The sequence below is a fragment of the Callithrix jacchus genome, chromosome 11 (genome assembly GCF_049354715.1).
Source record: "Callithrix jacchus isolate 240 chromosome 11, calJac240_pri, whole genome shotgun sequence".
In the NCBI taxonomy this organism is placed as follows: Eukaryota; Metazoa; Chordata; class Mammalia; order Primates; family Cebidae; genus Callithrix; species Callithrix jacchus.
Window position 1 is genome coordinate 73,463,548 of NC_133512.1, and position 12,309 is coordinate 73,475,856.

Here is a 12,309-nt window from a genome sequence, read left to right on the forward strand (position 1 = left end):
AGTCTACATCTTCACATTGTATAATAGCCAATTTTTTCTTTATTCAAAGGGTTTTTTCCCAATTTCAATTAGAAAAGTTGTAAAATGCCGGCACGGTGGCTCAAGCCTGTAATCCCAGCACTTTGGGAGGCCGAGGTGGGTGGATCACGAGGTCAAGAGATTGAGACCATCCTGGTCAACATGGTGAAACCCCGTCTCTACTAAAAATACAAAAAATTAGCTGGGCACGGTGGCGCGTGCCTGTAATTCCAGCTACTCGGGAGGCTGAGGCAAGAGAATTGCCTGAACCCAGGAGGCGGAGGTTGCCGTGAGCCGAGATCGGGCCATTGCACTCCAGCCTGGGTAACAAGAGCGAAACTCGGTCTCAAAAAAAAGAGAAAAGTTGTAAAATGTGGTAGAAGTATAAAGCAAGAATAAAAAAAAAAAAATCAGTCACTGATCTCATCACCAGTGGGAAATCTGCCTTTTTTTTTTTTTTTGAGACGGAGTTTCGCTCGTTACCCAGGCTGGAGTGCAATGGCGCGATCTCGGCTCACCGCAACCTCCGCCTCCTGGGCTCAGGCAATTCTCTTGCCTCAGCCTCCCGAGTAGCTGGGATTACAGGCACGCGCCACCGTGCCAGGCTAATTGTTTGTATTTTAAGTAGAGACAGGGTTTCACCATGTTGAGCAGGATGGTCTCGATCTCTTGACCTTGTGATCCACCCGCCTCGGCCTCCCAAAGTGCTGGGATTACAGGCGTGAGCCACCGCGCCCGGCCAAATCTGCCTCTCTTTAGGCAACAAATATCTTTTGAGCACCTACAGAACATGCCAGGCTAATGAGCCAAACAGAAATCCTTGCCTTCATGGAGCTTATATTCTGATACAGAGATAGGTAAGAAATGAATAATAAGAAAATACATTGTATCTGAGAGGTTGATATGTTCTGAGGAGAACAAGGGGGAGGGGTGATAAGTGCAGGGGATAGGCATTTACGTTTAAATACAACAGTTTAAATCTTCAAGAAGATGACATCTGAGCAAAGACCTGACAGAACAGACTGCAAAGAGCTTTGTAGGCAACTGTGAGATCTGAGGCTTATGACTGAGTGTGATGGGAAGCTACCAGATCCCTCTGCCAGAGGGATCCCTCTGCCATGATTGCTTCAAGTTGTAAAGGTCACTGCCCTCTCTCTACAGTGTTGGGAGCAGAATCTAAGGGGCAGAGTGGTAGCAGTGAAGGTGATGAGATTCAAATTCTGAATATAATCTGAAGGTTAAACTGTGTGTGGCAAAGAGGAGTCAAGATTTTGGCCTCAGCAGTTGGTAAATGGGAGTTACCTTTTACTGAGATGTCTGAAAAACTAGCTTGAGGGAGTTGGATTTCAGACTTTAATTATAGGTACCTAATGGATATCCAAGTGGAGATGTGATGTAGGCAGCTGGATATATAAATGTGGATTATAGAGGAAAAATATCTAAGCTAAAGAGGAACAGCAGATAGGTGGTATTTAAAGCCATAAGACTGGATGCGATCCCCAAAGGAGAAACACCTATAGAGGAGAAGAGGTCCACGGACTGACTCCCGAGGCATGCAGTGTTCAGAGCAAGCAGAGGGAAGGGACTAGCAACAGAGACTAAGAAGGGACAGCCAATGATGTATAAGGAAAACCAGGTGAGTTTCCTGAGACCTAAAATGCACAGGTTTGGTAAGTTACTGGCCACACAGGTCATCCTTTTCCTCCTGGCTCAGCTCCAGGTTTTATGGCTATGTTTAAAGGATCAAGGGTACCTTTCAACTGACTACTGAATAAGTTCAGTTTTAACTATATGTGGTTTATCCAATATTCCTAGAGCTAACCCCTTACTAATGTACAGTTGGTAACAGGCATTTACTTTTAGTCTGTTTTATACATAATGAAAAACAATCACTAATTATATTATCAATAAAATTTAACTTTATAGACAAAGTCAAGAAATTTCCTTTGAAATAATTTCGTAAATTATTTTAAGAGATTTTAAAATGATGAACTTTTTTCCCATTGAAAAATAACTTCTTTTGTTAAATTCTGTTTCTCCCATGCTCTACCATTCTGGGTCAACAATACACACATGCACACACACACAATCACCCTACAATAATAACTTTTTTTTTAGTAACTTCTTTGTAAGCTATAACTTTAGTGTGAAGTGTGATGTGTAGATTTAGTGAGGATTCTAATGATGTTAGAGTTTGCAGTAAACCCTCTGTCCTTAATCTGCCTAGATTTAGCAGTATCTTTCTGAGTTTCTTCACAGGTCAATTCTTGGCTGTTTAAACCATCTGGAAGATAACCCTTTATCCAAAGGCATGAAAGGCTTCTGAGTGACAGAGCTCACAGTCCAAGCGCTTTAGTCCACAAGGGAGATAAAAATGCCTCATAACCGTGGGACGAAACAACTATGTATAAAACAAGACGTCAGAGAGTAGTATAGGTAAGTGGGAAAAGCAGAAGACTCCCAGCACTCTGGATCCATTAAGGGCTAGGCAACTAGCCACACAAAACTTGTAAAATCCTAAAGGGGTCAGTTTCATGATCTGGCACAATAGAATATATTCAAAGCAAAGACCCTGGTCACTTGAAAGGCAATGTACATATTATTTGCTTGAATTAAATGCTTGAAATTCATTTCCATCAAAATTAGTAATTTAAGTTTCACTGCTTAAATATACGTAGGAAATCCACTCATCATTTCCTACATAAATTACATGTTGCTATATATGCAATTTTAGTGTTGCCAAGTCAAGTACATCCTTAATCTGCTTAGAATACAGGAGGCAGCTATTATAACAGCATATATGCAAAGAGTGTTAAGTATTTAGAAGTCATGGGTAACACATCCTCTCTGAAGATTATATCTACTTTATAATTTAACTCATAGTTAAGTTTCTTCAACATCAAAATATGAACAAATTCCAAACTGCTGAAAGCTAAATGAGTTTTTATTATATTCTCATTAAATAAAGATCATGGTTAGGTTTATAACAGGAGTAACTCTTGACAGCTGAATAACACAGTAATTCTTGAAGACAGGTTTTTTTTACCCTTTCCTCATCTTCCCCATCTCAGTAAAGAGCACAACTCTCCAACCATTTACTCAAGCTAAAAATCTAGGAGTCAACCTTGATTCCTTTCTTTGCATAGGTTTCATAAAATACCATTACTTTATCTAAGTCACATATATATGGAATATACATATGGAATATGTGCATACACACATACACACATACACATATATGGAATAAGAAATTGTCACTAGGCCAGGCGCGGTAGTTCACGCCTGTAATCCCAGCACTTTGGGAGGCCAAGGCCAGGAGTTCAAGACCAACCTGACCAATATGGTGAAACCCTGTCTCTACTAAAAATATGAAAATTAGGCGTGGTGGTGTGCGCCTGTAATCCCAGCTACTCGGAAGTTTGAGGCAGGAGAATCACTTGAACCCAGGAGGCAGAGGTTGCAGTGAGCCAAGATCATGCCACTGCACTCCAGCCTGGGCAACAGAGCAACACTCCACCTCACAAAAAAAAAAGAAATGTAAGAAACTGTCACTAAATATAGTGGTATGGCACTGGAAACCAGTCTCAAACGTCTCCATTCTCCAAATACACACACATACCATTTATATGCTCATTTATCCTCCCCACACACCATTCTATTTCTTCTCCGAGTGGTGGCTAAGAATTGCTGCATTGTCGCTCAGAGTTGCTGCTTCATGGCATGGGAATTTTGATTGGGGAGTGGGGGAACAGGCAGGCAGTGTACTAGGTAATTTTGGAATAAGCTATATCTTTGGGAGAAACCAGGCCAGAAATGAGACAGAGTACTTAAAACCGCAAGAAAACACAGTTCCTGCAGAGAAGCTCTGGGATGTCAAAGTAAAGAAGCAAGTGCTTATACTTTTTTTTTTTTTTTGAGACAAGAGTTTCGCTCTTTAACCCAGGCTGGAGTGCAGTAGTGCAATTTTGGCTCACTGCAACCTCTGCCCATCCCTCCTACCCCCACCAGGTTCAAGTGATTCTCCTACATAAGCCTCCTGAATAGCTGGGATTGTAGGTGTCTGCCACCATGCCCAACTAATTTTAGTAGAGATAGGGTTTCGCCATGATGGTCAGGCTGGTCTCGAACTCCTGACCTCAGGTGATCCACCTGCCTTGGACTCCCAAAGTGCTGGGATTACAGGCGTGAGCCACTGGCACCCAATTGAATCTCACTCTTTTGCCCAGGCTGGAGTGCAGTGGTGCAATCTCAGCTCACCGCAACCTCCGCCTCCTGGGTTCAGGCAATTCTCCTGCCTCAGCCTCCTGAGTAGCTGGGATTACAGGCACGTGCCACCGTGCCCAGCTAATTTTTTCTATTTTTAGTAGAGATGGGGTTTCACCATGTTGACCAGGCTGGTCTCGATCTCTTGACCTCGTGATCCACCTGCCTCAGCCTCTCAAAGTGCTGAGATTACAGGCTTGAGCCACCGTGCCTGGCTTTTTTTGGTATTTTTAGTAGAGACAGGTTTTCACCATGTTGGCCGGGCTTGTCTCAAACTCTTGACCTCAAGTGATCCACCTGCCTCAGCCTCCCAAAGTGCTGGGATTACAGGAGTGAGCCATCACGCCCAGCCTAACCATACATTTCTAAGTTTTGTTTAGAGAATATCTTGGATCTAGGAAAGGAAAGAAAGCTTTATGCTATCCTCTGCTGGATCCCAGAACCCAGGCTAGTAGCAGAGTTCTAGGACCCATCTCCCTTAAGGAAAAATTAGCTCTTCTGTTTTAATCGAGGAATCAAATCACTTTTATCCCTATGCCTAGCACATAGCAGACACCAAGTCAATGTTTACTGAACGTATTTCTAGAAAGTCCCACACTATCTAGCCGTAATTCTCCCTATTGCCCTCCATTCTCCTGCTGAACTGACTCAACTATTCCCCACATTAGCTGCCTACAAGCCTATGCTCTGCCCTTTCCTCCTCTGAAAATGCCTTCTAGCAATCATCCTGATTCTAAGACCATCTCATCGGTTTCACACTACAGCACTTTACGTACATCGGTGTCACGTATGTGACTGCTGTCTTGTTTTTTTTTTTTTCTTTGAGATGGAGTCTCACTCTGTTGCCCAGGCTGGAGTGCAGTGACATGATCTCTGATCACTGCAACCTCTGCCTTCTGGGTTGAAGCAATTCTTCTGCCTCAGCCTCCCAAGTAGCTGGGACTACAGGCACGTACCACCACGCCTGTCTAATTTTTGTATTTTTAGTAAAGACAGGGTTTCACCATATTGGACAGACTAGTCTCGAACTCCTGACCTCATGATCCACCCAGCTTGGCTTCTCAAAGTGCTGGGATTACAGGCGTGAGTCACTGCTAGAATGAGAGCCTGCCTGAAGAGTGAGACATGATGGCTTCCTTTTCTATTCTCCAGACCACATACAGATTTTTGGTTATACAAACACAAGCTTTACTAACTTCAGAAATAAGCCAAAAGAACACATGAGGGTTTTTTTTTCTGACTGTGTTTGTGTGTGTACTGTTCTAGTTAGTATGACTTAGCACACTAATTCATGTAGTGACTGTGATGTCTCTGCAGGATCTGATTCCAGAATCTTGTGTCTGAAAACACTACTAGGGAACAGTGATGCCTGAATCCTATCATCGGTCAAACACAGAAAGTTATTTTTATCAAACTTACCTCATTTGCTAAGGCAAAAGTTCCCCAGTGAATTGCCATAGATTTCTTTGTTTGGACATCAGTGTGAATCCTTACAGCTTCTTCTGGGTCTACATGCTGGTATTTCATAAACCACCTGATGAAACACAGCAATTTCTTAAGTCTGAATTTTGAGATATACACTAAATTCTAAATACTGTTTCACTTAATCAAGTTTTAAGATTCTGCAAGGGACTATGGATGTTGAGAATTAAGAACTACTGGGATAAAATATATGCAATTTTGGGGAGGACGAGCTAGAAATCAAGCCTGAAGGTCAGGTCAAGGCTAAAGTGTAAAAACAAAACAAATTCTGCACAGGAATAAGTCACAGTAGGCAAAACCATCTCACTTTAGTACACTTTCTGCTGAAAAATAAAATAAGCAAAAGTCTTTTTTTTGTACAAATTGCTATAAAATAAGCAAGTCTCAAGCAAACTTCCCTCTGAATAGTGAGGTTTTTGTTCATGTATATTTTGATTTTACTGGATTTATCTGAAGTTACAACTTACTGATGATGCAGGGGAGGCAAGCCCCAAAATTGGGGCTTAGTCCAGGACGGTTTTTGGCTTTCAAAGGAAATAATTCAAGGGCAAGCTGGTGGTGCTGGATGGCAATTTTTATTAAATGGTACTGCTCCTTGCATAACAGAGCTAATTTACAGGAAGTGAGCGCACTCAAAGTTGGCAACATATGAGCGGTTGGCAACTGTATTTATACTCACTTGTACCCACTTTTAATTATATGTAAATTAGGGGTGGGTTAATGCAAACAGAAGGGCAGGTTATTTAGAACTTTCTAGGAATGAGGCAGTAACTTCTTGGTCATTGCCATGGAAAGGCGCAGTAACTTCTACGTTGTTGCCATGGCATTTGTAAACTGTCACAGTGCTGGTGGAAGTGTCTTGGGGCTAACAAACAATGAGGGCAGCTAGGGTCACCATCTGCTGATTTTTTCAGTTTTTTTTACCCCATTATGTGAGGGTATTGTGAGAATTAAACAAGACTAGGCTTAGGAAGGCATCGAGAACATCATCTACTTTTACAGAATTCTCCCAAGAGTGTAAATAAAACCAACACTTTCAGGAGAAAGATTATTTCTGATACAAAGGAGAAAGTGTACTGTCTACAAGCAAATCCTTTGCCTTCTAAATCATCAGTTTCAAGGGGGAAAAACAGCACTGTGTTCACATTATTTACATCCTACTCTGCCACTGACAACTAACACTACAGTGAAGACCAGCTGACATGGATTCAGCACAGGAGCTTCCACACTTTACTGAAGACATCAGGGAGAAGTTTATCCATCTGCAACAGAAATTTACTGTTAGGAGTTGCTGGGTCCTACAGAAGCCTAAAAACAAAGCCACTGTGTTCTCCTCAACAGCAAATGAGAGGAGCACTGTTCTGCCATTATCTCCTGACTCTTGGAATTCAGGGAAAGATGAAAACGGTTTTTGGTGTTTCTCTCTTGATTTTTTTTTAAATCTTAGTGCAAATCAAAGGGATAGATACACTCCTGTCCACCTGAAATAGATTTAAAAATTTTACTCTGATACAACAAAATAAAAATTTAAAATCTTAACTGACTTAGGTAGAATATCTGCTGACAGATCCCTAAAGTAAGAATGAAATATTCCAAGCATTGGTGTAAACATCTTAAATTTATAGAGCACCCTCAAGCTTTGTTCAATGGATAATCTTATTTCTAAAGCTGTTAATACTAACCAAAGAAACAGATTACACATTAGAGGCTACCACAGTTTAACTCTCTTAGGGCAAATAATAACCTCCTTGTCTTCTTCCTATCTGAGATACAAGAGGGCTGCAACACAAGCAGGAAAAGGGGATTATGTGAGTAAATTTTGTTGTACACATTTTATCACAAATATATGTGACAAATTTATATATTACTACATATGAAAACTTATTTTCATAACAACAAATAAAAGATGCTCTAATATGTTAAGAAGATACATCAGGCCAGGCACAGTGGCTCACATCTATAATCCTAGCACTTTGGGACACCAAGGCGGGCAGACTACTTGAAGTCAGGAGTTTGAAACAAGTGTGGCCAACATGGTGAAACCTTATCTCTACTAAAAACACACACACACACACAAACTAGCCGGGTGTGGTGGTGGGCACCTGTAGTCCCAGCTACTTGGGAGACTGAGTGAGGAGAATCCCTTGAACCCGGGAGGTGGAGGTTGTGGTGAGCCAAGATCACGCCACTGCACTTCAGCCTGGGCAACAGAGTGAGACTCCATCTCAAACAAAACAAAACAAAACAAAAAATGAACATATATCAAGTAAAGACCAATCTTTTTTTTTTTTTTTTTGAGATGGAGTCTCACTCTGTCACCCAGGCTGGAGTACACTGGCACAATCTCAGCTCACTGGAACCTCTGCCTCCCAAGTTTAAGCAATTCTCCTGCCTAAGCCTCCCAAGTAGCTGGGATTACAAGTGTGCGCCACCACGCCTGACTATTGTTGTATTTTAAGTAGAGACAGGGTTTCACTATGTTGGCCAGGCTGGTCTTGAACTCCTAAACTCATGATCCACCTGCCTCAGCCTCCCAAAGTGCTGGGATTACAGGTGTGAGCCACCACACATGACTGAGTAAAGACCAATTTTATGTGACAAATATAAAATTGATTTGTAACAGTTCTAAAAATATAACTCTGAGGAGTTGATATAAAAATAAATAAATAAAACGGTTCTAAAAATATACAGGTTGACAGGTTTTGAGAGTTTCTTTTTAGAATTATAACTATAATTGGAAAAGTAAAATTCAAGCACCAATATTGATTTGTAATCATTTTAATAATTATCAAGAACCAAAAAGGGTAAAAATATGTAGCACCCTCAAATAAGGAAACTAGCAAAAAAAAAAGGGGGGGGAGGATAAGTAAGCATTAATAAATAAAAATAGGGACAAAATAGTTTAAGCAAATGTAAAAATTTAACAAATTAGTGTAACAAAATCAGATGAGGCTGGGCGCGATGACTCATGCCTGTAATCCCAACACTTTGAGAGGCCGAGGTGGGCAGATCACGAGGTCAGGAGATTGAGACCATCCTGCCTAACATGGTGAAAACCCATCTCTACTAAAAATACAAAAAATTAACTGCGTGTGGTGGCAGGCACCTGTAGTCCCAGCTACTCTGGAGGCTGAGGCAAGAGAATTGCTTAAACTTGGGAGGCGGAGGTTGTAGTGAGCCAAGATCGTGCCACTGCGCTCCAGCCTAGGTGACAGAGCAAGACTCCATCTCAAAAAAAAAAAAAAAAAGAAAAGAAAAGAAAGAAATCAGATGAAAATAAAATATCAGATTCATTCAATTCATCCATGTATTACAGAAATACTTGTACTTCTGCTTATAAAATTACCTAAACAAAATATATTTGTATGTATCTGTCCTTGTGCTATAGAATAAAATATTTTAAAAATTATCCATTGCTTTGTTACCATCATTGTTTGTTTTTTCTTTATTGCACATATAAACCAGAGTTGACTGAAATCTAACTTAATTCTTTGAAATCATTTCTCTTTTCCCTAAACAGAGAGTATTATGGAAAACAAAGACAGTGGATGAATCTCCTAGGTGTCCAATGACAGTGTGACCTTTCGCTGCTCTGAACTAGGTCATGAGTATGTCAAGGTTGGAGGATGAATGGTGAGCAGTACACCAACGCCATGACCACATTAAGATTAACTTCAGTGCTGACCAAAATAAAACCATCACAAGGCACTGATGCTACAGGCTAATTCCTTACTTTTTCTCTTTGCTAAACATACGAGAGCTATAGGACAGAGAACTGGGGCACTCAAGTCCTGGGGCAAGAAGCAGTTATATAAAAAAGTATTCTCCATGTGAATGAATAAGAGAAGGTTTTATTATTGGTTGACCAGTTTAACTTTAGTTGAATGGCACATAAATTTCTGGCTGGGTATAGTAATTCTTTAAACCTTGATCCCTTTTTTATGGTAATATCATCTCTGATTTTGAGTAATTTTTTAACTGATATGACTGTAATTAAAATATTTTAACTCTCATCACAAAAAAAAAGGATGTGAGATAATGCACATGTTAAATAGTTTGATTTAGTCATTTCATAAGGCATATATATATATATAAACATTTGTCAATTTAAAAATATATAAAATATTTAAAAATTAAAAAAAAAAAACTGAATCTGACATGTATAACAAAGTCCACCAAACAAAAGGGAAAAAAAGTCCAAGTCCACCATTAAAATAATAAATTACAGTGTCACAAAAATCATAATTACTTTTTGTTGTTGTTGCTGAGACGGAGTTTCGCTCTTGTTACCCAGGCTGGAGTGCAATGGCGCGATCCCGGCTCACCGCAACCTCCGCGTCCTGGGTTCAGGCAATTCTCCTGCCTCAGCCTCCTGAGGTAGCTGGGATTACGGGCACGTGCCACCATGCCCAGCTAATTTTTTGTATTTTTAGTAGAGACGGGGTTTCACCATGTTGACCAGGATGGTCTCGATTTCTTGACCTCGTGATCCACCCGCCTTGGCCTCCCAAAGTGCTGGAATTACAGGCTTGAGCCACCGCGCCCAGCCTCATAATTACTTTTAAATTCAGGTAACTTATCATGTAGCAGGAATATTTTCTTTGGAAGTCTACATACCGTGGTTCATAAGCTCCAATGGGAATAGCTGCAAGGTCAAAAGGTCCAAATCTTTTTCCTATCTCTTCAAAAGCAGAACAATAACCAGTATCTCCTGCAAAAAAAAATCGACTCCAAGGCCCCAAGACAGACCAGCTGCCCCACAGCACCTTGTTGTCATCCATTAGAGTCCTTTTACACCAGTGTTGGGAAGGTGTAAAGACAAAGGTGACCTTATCATGTCCGGGGACACAATTCTCCTCCCACCAGTCCAGCTCAATCACATTCTCACAGCCACACTTTTGCATCCAGTCAAGGAGACCCAAAGGCACAAACCATCTCAACTCATTACCAAATCGCTCATTCAAAGCAATGACAGAATTGTAGTCCAGATGGTCATAGTGGTTGTGACTGATAAGGACCGCATCTATTGGAGGGAGTTCACTTATTGTGCACGGAGAACGACGAAATCGCTTTGGACCCATGTACTGCGAAGGTGAAGCACGAGAGCTAAAGATGGGATCCGTGAGAAATATGAGCTCATCCATTTCCACCATTACCGTGGCATGTCCCAGCCATGTGACTCTTAAACCAGCTTCTCTCACTCCAGCTTCTTCAGGGTTAGTGATAAAATATGGCTTAAGCACTGGGAGTTCTTTGTCAAGTTCCTTTTTGTATAAAGAAAGCAGACAAAGCAGTAGTTAGAAAAAAAGTTATTATATCATCATAGAACACATTTTGACCTAAATTACAGCAAGAAGAGCTATTTTCAGAGCACTAAAGTCATTCAATAAACTTGCTCATTTTGCTTTTTCTTGAAAATGCACACTTCTTTCTGAATCTGACTTAATAATCATAATATAGCAATCTTCTTCATCTCAAATCCAAAGGGAAAATTAAATTTAAAACTGAGTGCTGCTAAATGTATGAATTTTTTTAAAGGCTCTCTTTGGTAGGGCCAGAAGGAGACTGGCCTAGATGAAGTCATTTTTCTATTGCCATTCTACTCAGCTGATGTATTTGCTGCTAAAAACTGCCTTAAAAGCAGGTCGGTCTCTGGAAATAGTAAAGAAAGCTTATGATCATTTATTTGTAGCTCTTGGATCTCAGACACGAATCATGAATCTGATATTTTTTCTCTTTCTTTTTGTTTGTTTTTGTTTGAGACAGGCTCGTGCTCTGTCAGCCAGGCTAGAGTGCAGTGGCATAATCAGAGCTCACTGCAGCCACAACTTCCCAGGGTCAAGTGATCATCCCAGCTCAACCTCTCAGCTTGGGACCATAGGCACACAGCACCACCACACCCAGCTAATGTTTTATTTTTTGAAGAGATAAGGTCTCATTATGTTGCCCAGACTGGTCTTCCTCAAGTGATCCTCCTGCCTTGGCCTCCCAAAGTGCTGGTATTATAGGCATGAGCCACTGTACCTGGCCTGAATCTCACTTTCTGAGTACTTAAAATTTAAAATGGACCACTGTGATGATTCCCGCACAAATCACAGTCATAAATTGTTTTCCTAATTCATTACCTTTCTGATTTTCTACCATTGATCAAACCACCGTGAATATGATCCATTCCTGTGAGAAGTTGATCACTGAGGTAAGGGGAGGTGGTAAATGGATATAAAACAACAACTATAACAAAGTGTGAAGAGTATTACTCCTTGGTGATTCTACAGTTTATACCTGGATTAAGCTAGGCCAACAAAAGTTGTGGAGTTGCAGCATCACAGTACTGGCTTTTATAAAGCTCTTTTACTGAATTGTGCTCTGGTACCATGCTGCATAACTGCAGGGAGGTCTGTCATAGGAAGCCACCTCATGAAACTTGCCATGCATGTGTTCAGGCTGCAGACTTAGTACCACCTCCACCTTCCTACTTATCCCAGAAACATTTCTCACATCTTTTAACAGGAAAAACTCTCCTCCTCTAGAGCACCTGGATTTCTC

General features: G+C 40.8%; 2 protein-coding genes across 9 annotated transcripts in view; one reads left to right on the forward strand and one right to left on the reverse strand.

Annotated features, from left to right (window-relative positions):
* ARMC10 (armadillo repeat containing 10) overlaps positions 1 to 7,691 on the forward strand; it is a 30,663-nt gene extending 22,972 nt beyond the window's left edge. The window contains exons 8-9 of the transcript XR_013524061.1: positions 2,278 to 2,454; positions 5,599 to 7,691. The gene's annotated coding sequence lies outside the window, so the exon portion shown is untranslated. The remainder of the gene's footprint in view (positions 1 to 2,277; positions 2,455 to 5,598) is intronic.
* Positions 1 to 12,309, reverse strand: part of NAPEPLD (N-acyl phosphatidylethanolamine phospholipase D) — a 47,154-nt gene that overhangs the window by 4,492 nt on the left and 30,353 nt on the right. For 6 of the 8 annotated variants that reach the window (XM_009002592.5, XM_035255048.3, XM_078343071.1 and 3 more), the window contains 2 exons: positions 10,381 to 11,027; positions 5,701 to 5,815 (listed from right to left, as the gene is read on the reverse strand). In XM_009002592.5, coding sequence (XP_009000840.1) covers positions 5,701 to 5,815; positions 10,381 to 11,027 — 762 coding nt within the window. The remainder of the gene's footprint in view (positions 1 to 5,700; positions 5,816 to 10,380; positions 11,028 to 12,309) is intronic. The other 2 variants (XM_017975423.4, XM_078343072.1) reach the window with 1 other exon arrangement.